General features: G+C 39.5%; 1 protein-coding gene across 1 annotated transcript in view; it reads left to right on the top strand.

Moving 5' to 3' along the window:
- The window catches only part of LOC6044061 (protein bric-a-brac 1), a 96,641-nt gene that overhangs the window by 52,558 nt on the left and 26,651 nt on the right, over positions 1–17,432 (top strand). The window contains exon 2 of the mRNA XM_038261612.1: positions 15,995–16,955. Within this exon, the coding sequence (XP_038117540.1) occupies positions 16,020–16,955 (936 nt within the window). The 5' untranslated portion in view covers positions 15,995–16,019. The remainder of the gene's footprint in view (positions 1–15,994; positions 16,956–17,432) is intronic.

Genomic DNA, 17,432 nt, shown 5'->3' with positions numbered 1-17,432 from the left:
GCCAATTTCTGTGTGTATGTATTATATGACCAACAGGCTCCCATAGATCGAGATTTATACAAATTGAAGTTTCGATAAAAAGTTCAAAAGTTATGCATAAAAATGTGTTTTCTCATAAATCCGGATGTTAGATAAATGGCCAGTAACTGATTCAAAAACACTCATGTTACACATCGTTGGATAGGTAATCGAAGGACCGTTCAACGAGTTCAAAACATTGAAGAATCTGGTAACCCTGTCTCAGGTTATTACCACCCGAGCAGACGATAATAACTTTAGAATAACATTTTTTGATATTCGAAAATACTAGGCCAATAACATTTTATGTTATTTATAACGAGATTTGTTATTCGTCGTTATGATTTTTTATTGAACTGTTATTGTAATAACAGACTAATAACACTTTAAGTTATTCTTCGAACAAATCTTTGTTATTATTTTTTGTTATTTTAACAACTAATCCGATCATCCCAATTACAGTTGGAGGTATTCTTCCATAACAAAAAATGTTATTCCAAAGTTGTTTTGGCTTTTAACCAATATCAGAGCAATAACAAATTTTGTTATGATAACATAAACTGTTATTTAACCCTTATTCAAAAATTAATTTTTCAAGAAAATTCCATAACACTTTCTGTTATTTTAACAGTATTTGTTATTGAAATGGCATGCATTTTGTTATTACCGTCTGCCCGGGCACTTAAGTGAAATTTATGTACTTTTTGAGGCTGGATCTCACTTAAATGTATCTATGCAGCAATTCCCCACGAAAACAGCAAGATTCGAAAAAAAAAAGTTCTCCGATCGGGCTCAAAATTTTTCTGGGGAATCCTTGGCCAAAATAATTCGACCCAGTTCGACAAACCCAGTTTTATTTTAATAAAATCGTATCTCGGAATATTGAAAAGATAACTTCACCATTTTTTGATATGTTTTGTAAAATTTTCCGAGAAATTCGATTAAAATATTTTCAGACATAGGCTCTTTGGTCCAGAGGCCCTCAAAAAAGCATTTTAAGTTTTCATTTCACCTTTTCAAATGTTAGACTAGATATTTGAAACTTTGAACTATTTTTCCTTAAAAGTCTATCTGATACCCTTTCGTTCGCACCCAAGATAGCTAAAATCGGTTGAAATGGTGGTTTTGCAAAAATCGGCGAAAATTGATTTGTTTTTTGCCAAAAATGCGGGTCTAATTATTTCAGCCAAGGATTTCCCACAAAAATTTTGAGCCCGATCGGAGAACTTTTTTTTCGAATCCTGCTGTTTGCGTGGGGAATTGCTGTATGTATGTATGTATGCAAAAAAAATCATCCGTCAAAACAAAAAATCAAAAGTGTCGACTACGGGAATCGAACCGGAGACCTTTGACATACTAACCCAATAACTTAACTGCCTCGGCCACCATAGCTTGGTGAACAGGGAGTGGTCAGATATCGATGTATGACACTTGTTGGAGATTTATTGTTTCAATTAACGAATGAACTCATTTGTTATGCTGGTGTGAGTTGGTAGCATTGTTCTCTCGATTTTGGCGCTGATCCCTAAATACATTTTGAGGGAACGATTCTCTCGACTCGGAATTTTGGGTGTACGGTTATATAATGCATTTACCAACATTTTTTGTAATTTCATTGCAATTTAAATTTTTAATTTTTTTACTCTTTTTTCGATCAAAAGAGCTTTCTAACACGCCCAAAAGATTGAAGATCTAACAACCCTATTAAATGAAAAATATAAAACATATCAATGCTATGTAAATGAATCAAGTAACGTTTTAAACATCCTTTTATATAGCTCGTTTTTTTTTTATGTGTGCTTCAATCTTTTTCCGTACGGTAAACGAAATTTTTTTCTTATTTTTCTAATTAATTCCCTCAATCACTTCAAACACATATTTCTCCAAAAGAAAAAAATCATCCCCTAGTGGTAACAAACCCGAGCAAGACAAAATTACGTCAACATGAAAATTAAATTTTAAAAATTCAGCAAAAAGTGTATGCAAGTTAAAAAATTTAGTTTACCGTCCCCCTGGCGGTCGGTTGCACCACGCTGACTTGTATGTGCCAATGCTTTCAGCTTCAAACCGACCAACAGAATATCTCCGTACAGGAATCGACCACACCTTCCCACAGGGTCTCTCTCAAGCAGACCCGAACGCGAAATAAAAATACGACCGTTGTAGGTTATAATTTATTTAGCTCCATCTGTACATATAGTTTTCCCGACTTGCCCGAAAAATTTCCTCCTCCCGTCTTCTCGCCTTTCCCACCGATTCAAAGTTCTGGGGAGGGAAAAACGTGCGCGCATTTCACGAAACAAATTAGTCAAACGAAGCAGTCTTTTTTTGTCCTGTTGCAACATTGACTGGCTTGACGGCAGAGCGAATGTGTCGTGGTGCTGTCCTTGTAAAAAGGAAAGCTGACCAGCAGAACTTCGAGGAGAGGAGGACATTCTCAGCGAAATCGAACGTGAATGAGCGGCAGGAAAGATGCTGGGGGAAAAACGGAGATGGGTAAAGCCAAGTGAACATCAACCGCTTCTTTCTTCATTTCGAATGGAAAATTTGCCATTTTCAGAACCAATTGAAGGGCACTGGCGCTGGTGAAAGAGTCTTGCAGTAAGTAAGGGAGAGTGGGCTAAATTTAAGAAAATTAGTCTAGTCAAAATTTAAAACAAACATGTTAAAAATTCATATAATAGCTGAACAGAAAAATTGTCAAAAATAAATAAGCAAAGAGCAGTTCTCTAGGATTTCAGTCATTCGATTTTTTTTGTATTTTTTAATCCGACTGAAACTTTTTTGGTGCCTTCGGTATGCCCAAAGAAGCCATTTTGCATCATTAGTTTGTCCATATAATTTTCCATACAAATTTGGCAGCTGTCCATACAAAAATGATGTATGAAAATTCAAAAATCTGTATCTTTTGAAGGAATTTTTTGATCGATTTGGTGTCTTCGGCAAAGTTGTAGGTATGGATACGGACTACACTAGAAAAAAATAATACACGGTAAAAAAAATTTGGTGATTTTTTTATTTAACTTTTTGTCACTAAAACTTGATTTACAAAAAAACACTATTTTTAATTTTTTTTATTTTTTGATATGTTTTAGAGGACATAAAATGCCAACTTTTCAGAAATTTCCAGGTTGTGCAAAAAATCATTGACCGAGTTATGAATTTTTTAATCAATACTGATTTTTTCAAAAATCGAAATTTTGGTCGTAAAAATTTTCAACTTCATTTTCGATGTAAAATTAAATTTGCAATCAAAAAGTACTTTAGTGAAATTTTGATAAAGTGCACCGTTTTCAAGTTATAGCCATATTTAAGTGACTTTTTGAAAATAGTCGCAGTTTTCATTTTAAAATTAGTGCACATGTTTGCCCAGTTTTGAAAAAATATTTTGAAAAGCTGAGAAAATTCTCTATATTTTGCTTATTCGGACTTTGTTGATACGACCTTTAGTTGCTGAGATATTGCAATGCAAAGGTTTAAAAACAGGAAAATTGATGATTTCTAAGTCTCACCCAAACAACCCACCATTTTCTATCGTCAATATCTTAGCAACTAATGGTCCGATTTTCAATGTTAATATATGAAACATTTGTGAAATTTTCCGATCTTTTCGAAAAATATTTTCAAAATTTTCAAATCAAGACTAACATTTCAAAAGGCCAAACATTCAATATTACGCCCTTTTAAAATGTTAGTCTTGATTTGAAAATTTTGAAAATATTTTTTCGAAAAGATCGGAAAATTTCACAATTGTTTCATATATTAACATTGAAAATCGGACCATTAGTTGCTAAGATATTGACGATAGAAAATGGTGGGTTGTTTGGGTGAAACTTAGAAAACATCAATTTTCCTGTTTTTAAACCTTGCATTGCAATATCTCAGCAACTAAAGGTCGTATCAACAAAGTCCGAATAAGCAAAATATAGAGAATTTTCTCAGCTTTTCAAAAATATTTTTCAAAACTGGGCAAACATGTGCACTAATTTTAAAAATAAAAACTGCGACTATTTTCAAAAAGTCACTTAAATATGGCTATAACTTGAAAACGGTGCACTTTATCAAAATTTCACTAAAGTACTTTTTGATTGCAAATTTGATTTTACATCGAAAATGAAGTTGAAAATTTTACGACCAAAATTTCGATTTTTGAAAAATCAGTATTGATTAAAAAATTCATAACTCGGTCAATGATTTTTTGCACAACCTGGAAATTTCTGAAAAGTTGGCATTTTATGTCCTCTAAAACATATCAAAAAATAAAAAAAATTAAAAATAGTGTTTTTTTGTAAATCAAGTTTTAGTGATAAAAAGTTAAATAAAAAAAGGTGCAGGTGGTTATGTTACACATGACCAGTATGACAAAGAACTTTGCAAGATGATTGTTGAAATTTTCGATTAGAATGTCCGCTCTAAATTTCAAGGCTGATGCAAACAATTGGCGGCAGTAAAGGAAATTTGAACAGCAGACATTAGAACTGCCCTTTACAGGGCTCTAATTAATTACGAGATAGTTATTCTAAATTTCCAGAAACAGATTTTCGGCACAAAAAAATGTGCATCGCAGTAATCTATTTATTACTTCCTGCCTAATAAGCAATTTATTTTAACTGCTCAACTTCTTCAGATAATGGCCAAAAGCAACTTTTTATGTCCAGTACCAAAAACCATAAAGTTTGATACCCGAAAAAAAACGAAACTATTGGCACTACGCCCCCCGGGGCATGGCCTTCCTCTAACGTGGGATTTCTGCTCCAGCGCCTCTGACGAGACAGGAGAAACCGGGACCGACGTTTTACTTCACCATCCGATAGAAGCTCAGTGGATAAGGCGGGAATCGAACCCGCGTCTCATAGCATCATCGGGATCGGCAGCCGAAGCCGCTACCCCTGCGCCACGAGACCCAAAGTTTGATACCCATATTGCCCCAATACTTACGGTCCGGCAAATGTCCCCCCATCGGAACATCCGCGGGGCCTCCGGCCACTCCGGATTGTGACCACTACTGCCGAATTGTCAAATTTCATGTCCAGTATCAAAAACCATAAAGTTTGATACCCATATTGCCCCAATTCTTACGGTCCGGCAAATGTCCCCCCATCGGAACATCCGCGGGGCCTCCGGCCACTCCAGATTGTGGCCACTATTAACGAAATGTAAAATTTCATGTCCAGTATCAAAAACCATAAAGTTTGATACCCATATTGCCCCAATTCTTAAGGTCCGGCAAATGTCCCCCCATCGGAACATCCGCGGGGCCTCCGGCCACTCCAGATTGTGGCCACTATTGCCGAAATGTCAAATTTCATGTCCAGTATCAAAAACCATAAAGTTTGATACCCATATTGCCCCAATTCTTACGGTCCGGCAAATGTCCCCCATCGGAACATCCGGGGCCTCCGGCCACTCCAGATTGTGGCCACTATTAACGAAATGTCAAATTCATGTCCAGTATCAAAAACCATAAAGTTTGATACCCATATTGCCCCAATTCTTAAGGTCCGGCAAATGTCCCCCCATCGGAACATCCGCGGGGCCTCCGGCCACTCCAGATTGTGGCCACTATTAACGAAATGTCAAATTTCATGTCCAGTATCAAAACCATAAAGTTTGATACCCATATTGCCCCAATTCTTAAGGTCCGGCAAATGTCCCCCATCGGAACATCCGGGGCCTCCGGCCACTCCAGATTGTGGCCACTATTGCCGAAATGTCAAATTTCATGTCCAGTATCAAAACCATCAAGTTTGATACCCATATTGCCCCAATTCTTACGGTCCGGCAAATGTCCCCCATCGGAACATCCGCGGGCCTCCGGCCACTCCAGATTGTGGCCACTATTGCCGAAATGTCAAATTTCATGTCCAGTATCAAAACCATAAAGTTTGATACCCATATTGCCCCAATCTTAAGGTCCGGCAAATGTCCCCCATCGGAACATCCGCGGCCTCCGGCCACTCCAGATTGTGGCCACTATTAACGAAATGTCAAATTCATGTCCAGTATCAAAACCATAAAGTTTGATACCCATATTGCCCCAATTCTTACGGTCCGGCAAATGTCCCCCCATCGGAACATCCGCGGGGCCTCCGGCCACTCCAGATTGTGGCCACTATTAACGAAATGTCAAATTTCATGTCCAGTATCAAAAACCATAAAGTTTGATACCCATATTGCCCCAATTCTTAAGGTCCGGCAAATGTCCCCCATCGGAACATCCGCGGCCTCCGGCCACTCCAGATTGTGGCCACTATTGCCGAAATGTCAAATTTCATGTCCAGTATCAAAAACCATCAAGTTTGATACCCATATTGCCCCAATTCTTACGGTCCGGCAAATGTCCCCCCATCGGAACATCCGCGGGGCCTCCGGCCACTCCAGATTGTGGCCACTATTGCCGAAATGTCAAATTTCATGTCCAGTATCAAAAACCATCAAGTTTGATACCCATATTGCCCCAATTCTTAAGGTCCGGCAAATGTCCCCCCATCGGAACATCCGCGGGGCCTCCGGCCACTCCAGATTGTGGCCACTATTAACGAAATGTCAAATTCATGTCCAGTATCAAAAACCATAAAGTTTGATACCCATATTGCCCCAATTCTTAAGGTCCGGCAAATGTCCCCCCATCGGAACATCCGCGGGGCCTCCGGCCACTCCAGATTGTGGCCACTATTAACGAAATGTCAAATTTCATGTCCAGTATCAAAAACCATAAAGTTTGATACCCATATTGCCCCAATTCTTAAGGTCCGGCAAATGTCCCCCCATCGGAACATCCGCGGGGCCTCCGGCCACTCCAGATTGTGGCCACTATTAACGAAATGTCAAATTCATGTCCAGTATCAAAAACCATAAAGTTTGATACCCATATTGCCCCAATTCTTAAGGTCCGGCAAATGTCCCCCCATCGGAACATCCGCGGGGCCTCCGGCCACTCCAGATTGTGGCCACTATTAACGAAATGTCAAATTTCATGTCCAGTATCAAAAACCATAAAGTTTGATACCCATATTGCCCCAATTCTTAAGGTCCGGCAAATGTCCCCCCATCGGAACATCCGCGGGGCCTCCGGCCACTCCAGATTGTGGCCACTATTGCCGAAATGTCAAATTTCATGTCCAGTATCAAAAACCATCAAGTTTGATACCCATATTGCCCCAATTCTTACGGTCCGGCAAATGTCCCCCCATCGGAACATCCGCGGGGCCTCCGGCCACTCCAGATTGTGGCCACTATTGCCGAAATGTCAAATTTCATGTCCAGTATCAAAACCATAAAGTTTGATACCCATATTGCCCCAATTCTTAAGGTCCGGCAAATGTCCCCCATCGGAACATCCGCGGGCCTCCGGCCACCAGATTGTGGCCACTATTAACGAAATGTCAAATTCATGTCCAGTATCAAAAACCATCAAGTTTGATACCCATATTGCCCCAATTCTTACGGTCCGGCAAATGTCCCCCCATCGGAACATCCGCGGGGCCTTCGGCCACTCCAGATTGTGGCCACTATTAACGAAATGTCAAATTTCATGTCCAGTATCAAAAACCATAAAGTTTGATACCCATATTGCCCCAATTCTTAAGGTCCGGCAAATGTCCCCCCATCGGAACATCCGCGGGGCCTCCGGCCACTCCAGATTGTGGCCACTATTGCCGAAATGTCAAATTTCATGTCCAGTATCAAAAACCATCAAGTTTGATACCCATATTGCCCCAATTCTTACGGTCCGGCAAATGTCCCCCCATCGGAACATCCGCGGGGCCTCCGGCCACTCCAGATTGTGGCCACTATTGCCGAAATGTCAAATTTCATGTCCAGTATCAAAAACCATCAAGTTTGATACCCATATTGCCCCAATTCTTAAGGTCCGGCAAATGTCCCCCATCGGAACATCCCGGGGCCTCCGGCCACTCCAGATTGTGGCCACTATTAACGAAATGTCAAATTCATGTCCAGTATCAAAAACCATAAAGTTTGATACCCATATTGCCCCAATTCTTAAGGTCCGGCAAATGTCCCCCCATCGGAACATCCGCGGGGCCTCCGGCCACTCCAGATTGTGGCCACTATTAACGAAATGTCAAATTTCATGTCCAGTATCAAAAACCATAAAGTTTGATACCCATATTGCCCCAATTCTTAAGGTCCGGCAAATGTCCCCCCATCGGAACATCCGCGGGGCCTCCGGCCACTCCAGATTGTGGCCACTATTGCCGAAATGTCAAATTTCATGTCCAGTATCAAAAACCATCAAGTTTGATACCCATATTGCCCCAATTCTTACGGTCCGGCAAATGTCCCCCCATCGGAACATCCGCGGGGCCTCCGGCCACTCCAGATTGTGGCCACTATTGCCGAAATGTCAAATTTCATGTCCAGTATCAAAAACCATAAAGTTTGATACCCATATTGCCCCAATTCTTAAGGTCCGGCAAATGTCCCCCCATCGGAACATCCGCGGGGCCTCCGGCCACTCCAGATTGTGGCCACTATTAACGAAATGTCAAATTCATGTCCAGTATCAAAAACCATAAAGTTTGATACCCATATTGCCCCAATTCTTAAGGTCCGGCAAATGTCCCCCCATCGGAACATCCGCGGGGCCTCCGGCCACTCCAGATTGTGGCCACTATTAACGAAATGTCAAATTTCATGTCCAGTATCAAAAACCATAAAGTTTGATACCCATATTGCCCCAATTCTTAAGGTCCGGCAAATGTCCCCCCATCGGAACATCCGCGGGGCCTCCGGCCACTCCAGATTGTGGCCACTATTGCCGAAATGTCAAATTTCATGTCCAGTATCAAAAACCATCAAGTTTGATACCCATATTGCCCCAATTCTTACGGTCCGGCAAATGTCCCCCCATCGGAACATCCGCGGGGCCTCCGGCCACTCCAGATTGTGGCCACTATTGCCGAAATGTCAAATTTCATGTCCAGTATCAAAAACCATAAAGTTTGATACCCATATTGCCCCAATTCTTAAGGTCCGGCAAATGTCCCCCCATCGGAACATCCGCGGGGCCTCCGGCCACTCCAGATTGTGGCCACTATTAACGAAATGTCAAATTCATGTCCAGTATCAAAAACCATAAAGTTTGATACCCATATTGCCCCAATTCTTACGGTCCGGCAAATGTCCCCCCATCGGAACATCCGCGGGCCTCCGGCCACTCCAGATTGTGGCCACTATTAACGAAATGTCAAATTCATGTCCAGTATCAAAAACCATAAAGTTTGATACCCATATTGCCCCAATTCTTAAGGTCCGGCAAATGTCCCCCCATCGGAACATCCGCGGGGCCTCCGGCCACTCCAGATTGTGGCCACTATTAACTAAATGTCAAATTTCATGTCCAGTATCAAAAACCATAAAGTTTGATACCCATATTGCCCCAATTCTTAAGGTCCGGCAAATGTCCCCCCATCGGAACATCCGCGGGGCCTCCGGCCACTCCAGATTGTGGCCACTATTGCCGAAATGTCAAATTTCATGTCCAGTATCAAAAACCATCAAGTTTGATACCCATATTGCCCCAATTCTTACGGTCCGGCTAATGTCCCCCCATCGGAACATCCGCGGGGCCTCCGGCCACTCCAGATTGTGGCCACTATTAACGAAATGTCAAATTTCATGTCCAGTATCAAAAACCATCAAGTTTGATACCCATATTGCCCCAATTCTTAAGGTCCGGCAAATGTCCCCCCATCGGAACATCCGCGGGGCCTCCGGCCACTCCAGATTGTGGCCACTATTGCCGAAATGTCAAATTTCATGTCCAGTATCAAAAACCATAAAGTTTGATACCCATATTGCCCCAATTCTTAAGGTCCGGCAAATGTCCCCCCATCGGAACATCCGCGGGGCCTCCGGACACTCCAGATTGTGGCCACTATTGCCGAAATGTCAAATTTCATGTCCAGTATCAAAAACCATAAAGTTTGATACCCATATTGCCCCAATTCTTACGGTCCGGCAAATGTCCCCCCATCGAAACATCCCCGGGGCCTCCGGCCACTCCAGTTCAGGTGGTGGCCAGTTCCAATGACCGACTCCCGCGATCGGCATGTCTTAGTTGGTCCTTGCCTTCAAGCCATCTGCTCCCGGGCCTCCAGGCCGTCTGCAAACGGGCCACCAGGCCATCTGCTCCTGATGTGTTCTCGTCGACGTCCAGCAATAGAATGAATTTTTGGGACCGACCGAGCCGAGTTTTGTTAGCTCGTCGACGATCCGAAAATTACGAGGTGGAGTGGGGGTGATTTTAGATACATCAATCTCACGTCTCTCGATTGACTGATTGGGAAACGTTCGCTCATCCAACCAGAGTGCACCAAAAAGAGGGGAAATTTGCCGAGAGGGGAATTCGTCACGTAACGTTTTCGCTTCGCGAAAATTTTGGATTGACACCCCGTATAGAAACCTTAGGACAAAGTTCTTTGTCAAAAATCACCAAATTTTTTTTTACCGTGTATTATTTTTTTCCAGTGTAGTCCGTATCCATACCTACAACTTTGCCGAAGACACCAAATCGATCAAAAAATTCCTTCAAAAGATACAGATTTTTGAATTTTCATACATCATTTTTGTATGGACAGCTGCCAAATTTGTATGGAAAATTATATGGACAAACTAATGATGCAAAATGGCTTCTTTGGGCATACCGAAGGCACCAAAAAAGTTTCAGTCGGATTAAAAAATACAAAAATTAAAATTGAAGAAAAAAGACCGATTTCGTAGAGAATTGCTCAAAATAAAAAAATTAAATGAAAGAGTAAGAAAAGCCCCATTTCCTTTACATTTTAACCGAAACAAGTCCGAAAGATTCGAAAAGGACAAAATCATCGAGCAGGCCACACGATGGCGTTGCCTCACAAAAGTGAAGGAAATTGCACACAAAAAGCGTCCGGTAAAATTGAATAAACATCCCTAAACACACGGGATCCCGGGAGGAAGATAGAAAAAAAGCATCCAGAACCAAGTTCGGGAGGGACGAAAATTTGACAAGAAAACGGAAACCCAGCTCCTCTGAATATTCTATCGACAACACAACCCAGTAATAATATTAAACTGCAATTTTTCATTGAAATCGAATTACTTCGGCGAAGGGACGAGCGCGCACTCGCGTTCGAGGGAAATGGTCTACCTTTGGGCGATTTCTCAGTGGATGATGAAAATTTGGTTATTTTTTGTGTTGCATATTTCCCGGCAATGGAAATAGATTGCTTGAAGTGAATAGTATTGCTGTGGTTGCCTAAACATTTATAGAAAATACTTTCCAGCTCAATAATTGAACACTGCGAGACCCACCTACGATCACATCGTCATTGTTGGGCTATCTAGTCGCACGTGCATTTTTGGGACAAATTGAGTTAAGAACGCCATTTTGTGCAGCTCATCATGGTTCACCTTTTGACCTTTACCGATTCCCAAAATTCGATTTCAATCTCAAAATATTTAATAAAAACCGAAAAAACTCCGTGCATTGTTGTCACTCTTCATATGAAAGAAATTTCAATTTTAGTCGTGCTATCTTGACACAACCTGAAAATTGATGTAAGTACGACAACTGGCCAATGGTATTACAGATCAGAACGCGTTTGACACACGTACTTGCCCGACTACCGTAAACATTTGTAATTATAACTCGGGACTCCGGCAACTAAATTCAACCAATCTTCGGTACAATACACATAATGATCAACCAAACCAAATTTGTTTGTTATTGTTTACATTGCGTGCGCTTATCAAGGTCAAACATTAAAACGCATTTTTCTCGGAACGTCAAAAAGTGACAGCGTTGACTTATCATTTTTTCACCTGTGCATATAATTGTTTATTTTTAAACTATGAAAAATTCTACTGGTATGCAAGGTTGCCAGGCTACAATAAAAAAAATGCCAAGTATCGAAAAGAAATGTAGAATAAACTGGCAGACGAAAATCTAACAATTATGAATCAGGACAGCAAGGGAGGATATGAATTAATAAAAAAGCTTGAAAAAAAATGATTTTAAATGCAACGCGTTCACTTGAAAAAACAGTTGTTAGAAATTGCAGAAAAATCTGTCGAAATCTGTCAAAATCTTTCACAGAAAATATTTATCTTTTATGACAAATGAAAAATTTGGCATTCTCAGATTTATCTGCTAGAAAGTGCTAAATATGGAAGAAAACGTTTAACAATTTATTTTACCTGATATTTTAAATTGTTGTGGATCTTTTGTTTACTCACACAGCAAAAAATCCGATGGTAAAATCGCATGCAAAAGCATGCACATCACCTTCGTCAAAATAAACACTTAATATTACACACTGTATGTACATTTTTTGCAAACACAAAAAAAAAGTTGCAACCGACGGGATTCAAACCCAGCACCAACAGTAAGGACTGGCGCCTTAGCCCACTCGGCCATCAGACCGATGAAAAGCTGTAACGATAAACGCATATATGAGCTTGACATTTCGGTCAAGTAGGTTTCCCACACTGATGGGCTACATATTTCAGGATGTAAAATCACATAAAATTGCATAAAATAATGCAATATTTATTTTACACCCAGGCCTTTTACACGCAGCTGGATTACTACTTTTTTAGCTGTGCATATTGTCAGCAATTATTATTTTCTTGTGCTCTAATTCATATCAAATTTGCGTCGGCATTCTTATGTAATAGGCTGTCAAATTTTGAAGTCATGTCGAGGAATTTTGGGTGTTCACTTCTTAAATGATGGATTATAATTTTAGGAATAATGTTTTCTTAGACAAAAAAAATATATAATACTTTCTCGCACCCCCTCTTCAATATACTGGAAGAAATAACTTTTTTGAATAAATTTTCTAATACCCGAGCAGACGGACTTTTGAATAACATTTTTTGATATTTGAAAATACTAGGCCAATAACATTTTATGTTATTTATAACAAGATTTGTTATTCGTCGTTATGATTTTTTTGTTATTTGATTGTTATTGTAATAACAGACTAATAACATTTTCAGTTATTCTTCGAACAAATCTTTGTTATTATTTTTTGTTATTTTAACAACTAATCCGATCATCCCAATAACAGTTGGAGATATTCTTCCATAACAAAAAATGTTATTCCAAAGTTGTTTTGGCTTTCAACCAATATCAGACCAATTACAAATTTTGTTATGATAAACTGTTATTAAACTCTTATGTTAAAATTGATTTTTCAAGAAGATTCCATAAATATTTCTGTTATTTTAACAGTATTTGTTATTGAAATGGTATGGATTTTGTTATTACCGTCTGTCCGGGTATCGCTTGGGATCAACACAAAAAATATTTCAATTTGGTGTGTATTTTGCTTAAACAATAGGTTTTGTCCATAGATTAAGATGCACTATCAATTTTAGATCAAAATTTCTGTTTTTGGCTTCTCCAAAGCAAATTAGGGGAAAGTGGGGCAAGTGTAACAAGCTAAGGAAATGCTCGTTATAACACAATAAAAAATTTAAAAAATCTGTCGGATTTTATTATAATCATCTTATTCTAGGTCTTGACAAAGACTTTGATAGAAAAAGTTTTCAGTAAAATCCTGTTTTTTATGTAAAAAAATGATTTTAAAACTTTTGATTTTCTGTACGTTCCACTCAACTAGTGGGGAAAGACGAACAACACGTTGAGGCAAGAGGAACAATGCATGAAAAAACATGTTAATTTGTTAACAATTGAACTATTATCACTTATATACATCAGATTAGAATGTTTTGGAACGTTTCTTTAAATTTAAGATTAAATAATAATATTTTACTAAAAATTTGATCGTTTTTACGAAAAAAATATTACCTAGATGATAAAAAGTACATTTTCATAATATCTCTATATTTTGCATGGTATTTTTTTTAACAATTGTTTATCAGTTTTTAAGTATTTTTATATATTTATTTTCCAATAAAATATGTTGATGCAGCAGCTCGTATTTGTTCCATACTAAAAATCCATATGGTACACTTGCCCCACCTGAACAAGATTTTTAAATGCTATCAACAAAAATAACCAAAAGTTAAATCATACTTTATAATAGGTGCAAGTCATTGGAAGGGATACTACAGATCTAGGAAAAAAATTGATAAAATGAGCCTTAAAACAAACCCTAATCCTTATTTTGTACTTTCCAAATATTATAAGAAAACTACGGTTTTGAAAAAAACTTCATTTAATCTTATGCCCCGTGGCGTTTGGTAGTAGAAGCAGCTAATTGCATTGCTAGCAACAATTCCTCATACCGTAAAACGGGGTGACTTTGATAGCCGGGGTGACTTTGATAGGTTTGCGATTTTTACGCAAAATGAAGAGTACAGTTAAAATACGTAAGGAACGGTTTAGAAACATACTGACCGTGGTAGAGAAGTGTTCGAAGTACCTCAACAAGAATTTTTCATAAAATTTTGACAAGTTTAAAAAGTTAGTGAAGTATAGTTAAGAAAATGTTGATGAAAGTCATTATTTTAAACTTCTCAAAGTGTCATGATTTTCTCAATGAACATGATTTTTAATCGGAAACGGAATGCATTTTCGGATTCTTTGGGCAATTATCCACTAGGAGAAGGTTAAAAAAAATTGTAAATAATATATAATATTTTGTTTTTGAAACACAATTTAAAAAAATCACCAACTTTATAGGCAATTTCAGTTGAATAAATTTCATGTAAAATGTGAAAATCTGTGATTCGTGCTTGAAATTCAGTATAAAATGCAATATAAATCGATAATTTTATAAACAAAACAAGTTTTAACAAATTTCAGGCAAAATTCCGACTTTTTTACAATTTTACCTAAAATTTATATGTATTTTGCTAAAAAGCTTATACACTTAGTTAACTAAATATAAACATTGATTTTTTTTCTTTAAACTATATCAGCTACTTTAGTGATGGTACATTTAGCGTACAAATAAAGTTTGAACATCTTAAATATGATTTTAACAAGAAAAACTATGACTATCAAAGTCACCCCGGAATTAAAACTAAATTTTTTTAACGTAACTATTTTTCTAAACATTATTGAAAAAACTTTTTTTCCGAAATAGTGCATGGAATTTGTGTGAAATAGTGCATGGACATGTTTTAAAAATAATAATCTTGAGAAAAACCTTACCTGTTCGAAAATATTCCAAAAACAAATTGAAATCCTATCAAAGTCACCCCGGTTTACGGTACTAGAAAATAATTAAAATTGTAAAAATTACAGCCGTACGAGCGATTGTTCCTCTTGCCGCATATGGTCGTCTTGCCCCACCTTCCCCTTATGTTGAAAATAAAGGCATTTTTTGAAACTTTTTTCAGAAATGCTCATTCAATTTAGGGTAGCCTATATTTCCCAGTAAAACCAATACATGCAGCCTGAAGGAAAATTTACAGCGAACATTTTTCCCTCTGAGAAAACGCAAATATAGATATTTGAGTTTAAATGAGAAAAAAGTGCAATTTTTTCAAATTTTCTCAGAATTCAGAAGCAAGGCTTACTAATTACACGATGTTGCAAGCATATGTCTTAAATGTCAGGGTATGCTTTCTTATTGAAATTTTGGCCGCTGAATCCTTATCTGGAATCTAACTTCATGTAAACAGTGATGTTTTGCAGCTACGCCCATTTGGAATGTTATTCGCAGCAAATCGCTTGCAAGTTCGGTAATACTTTTTTCAGGTTTCGTTCCACTTTGATTGATATTTTACTCACAGAACTTTTTATGTTTAATTTTTTCCACGTTCATTGCAAGCTAAGGTGCAGAAAAAAACAATACCCAGATATCCAAATGCTTATGTGCCCTTCTCAAATGTTGCTCCAGTTTAAGTCAAATTAAAATCAAAGCAATCTTATTGCACTGAGTGTTAGAATCAAAATTTACATTTCTAACAATCAATATCACGTAAATTTAAATTCTTATTTATGAAATTCAGCCTAAAAATAACAAAATCATCTCTTTCGTGTTTTGTTTTGCAGTGACTCCTCGAAATCCTCCTCCGAAATGCCTCTCAACGGCATCAACCTGTTGATACCGTCCCAAACGTTCACCATGACAAACGCCAACGCTGCCTCGAGCTTGCCTTCCGCCGTCACCACCGCCACCACCATTCAAACCCCGCAGCAGCCGATCCAGCAGCAACAGTTCTGCCTCCGTTGGACCAACTACCACTCCAACCTGTCGACCGTGTTCGACCAGCTGTACCAGGCGGAATCGTTCGCCGATGTGACGCTGATCAGCGAAGGTCGCCCGATTCGGGCCCACAAAATGGTGCTGGCAGCGAGCAGTCCCTACTTCCAGACGATCTTCAACGAAACTCCGTGCAAACATCCGGTGGTGATCATCAAGGACGTCCGCTTCGAAGAGCTAAAAGCGCTCGTTGACTTTATGTACCGGGGCGAGATCAACGTGGCCCAGGAACACATCCGGTCCCTGCTCAAACTGGCCGAGATGTTCCAGATTCGCGGTCTGACGGAGGTGAGCCACGAGGAGGAAGCGCTGGAAACGACGGCCCAGAATGGCGGCGTCCCCGTCGAACAGTTTACGATCTACGCCGCGTTCAGCAACGAAGAAACCGCTCCGGCCGGGAAGAAACGCTCCTCGAAGGAGCGTGAACTGTCGCGCAAGCAAACGCTCGAAACGGTGGACGTGCCCGTCGAGTGGCCCCCGGAGGAGGCTGCTGCTGCGTTGCCCTTCCGGATCAAACCGCCCCGCAAGCGAAAGTCCCAGGCCGAAGTCGACGAAAACGCCATCAACAACTTTGAGCCGAACAACGCATTCCAGAACATGCCGTCGTCGGTGGTCGTCCCAACGGTGATGGTGCAGCCTCCGGCGCCGTCCCCAGTTAAGCTCGAAGTGGCCACCTCCTTTCAGCAGGCGCCACCAGCAGAAGATACCAACGACACCAAGATGAGCTTCCTCGATTCGACCAACGAAGATGTGAGTAATGCCGTTTGACCCGTAATACCGGATCTTAACGAACCCCCCTAGTGTCTTGCGAACCTTCGTGGTGAACGGACACTAGAGCTGCGGTATTTTTTTACTACCTAAGCTCAGAGTTATTTCAAAACAAAATTCACAGTCTTTTTAAAGACTACCTGAGTTATTTTCCAAAATTCTAAACAGTCTTTTTAAGACTAACACCACCTGAAATTTTGTTGTATTTTACAAACGAAGCCATCTTTTAAGAGAACTTTGCTTGCAAAATGCGTCAAAACAAAGGTAAACGCAAATCTTCTGAAGATTTGGTCGTTACGTCGGTGAAGCGTTTGAACGCTAAACCGGCTAACGGAAACAGAAAAAGAAAACAGCCTCTTCTGAGGTCTGATTCTGATTCTGAATGTGAGGTCAATCCTCCAATTCCATTGACAAACAGTTTCGGTGTTTTATCCGAAACTGATGACAAGGAACCTTCTC

Source organism: Culex quinquefasciatus, chromosome 3 (genome assembly GCF_015732765.1).
Source record: "Culex quinquefasciatus strain JHB chromosome 3, VPISU_Cqui_1.0_pri_paternal, whole genome shotgun sequence".
Lineage (NCBI taxonomy): Eukaryota > Metazoa > Arthropoda > Insecta > Diptera > Culicidae > Culex > Culex quinquefasciatus.
This window is presented reverse-complemented; position numbering and strand designations above follow the sequence as displayed.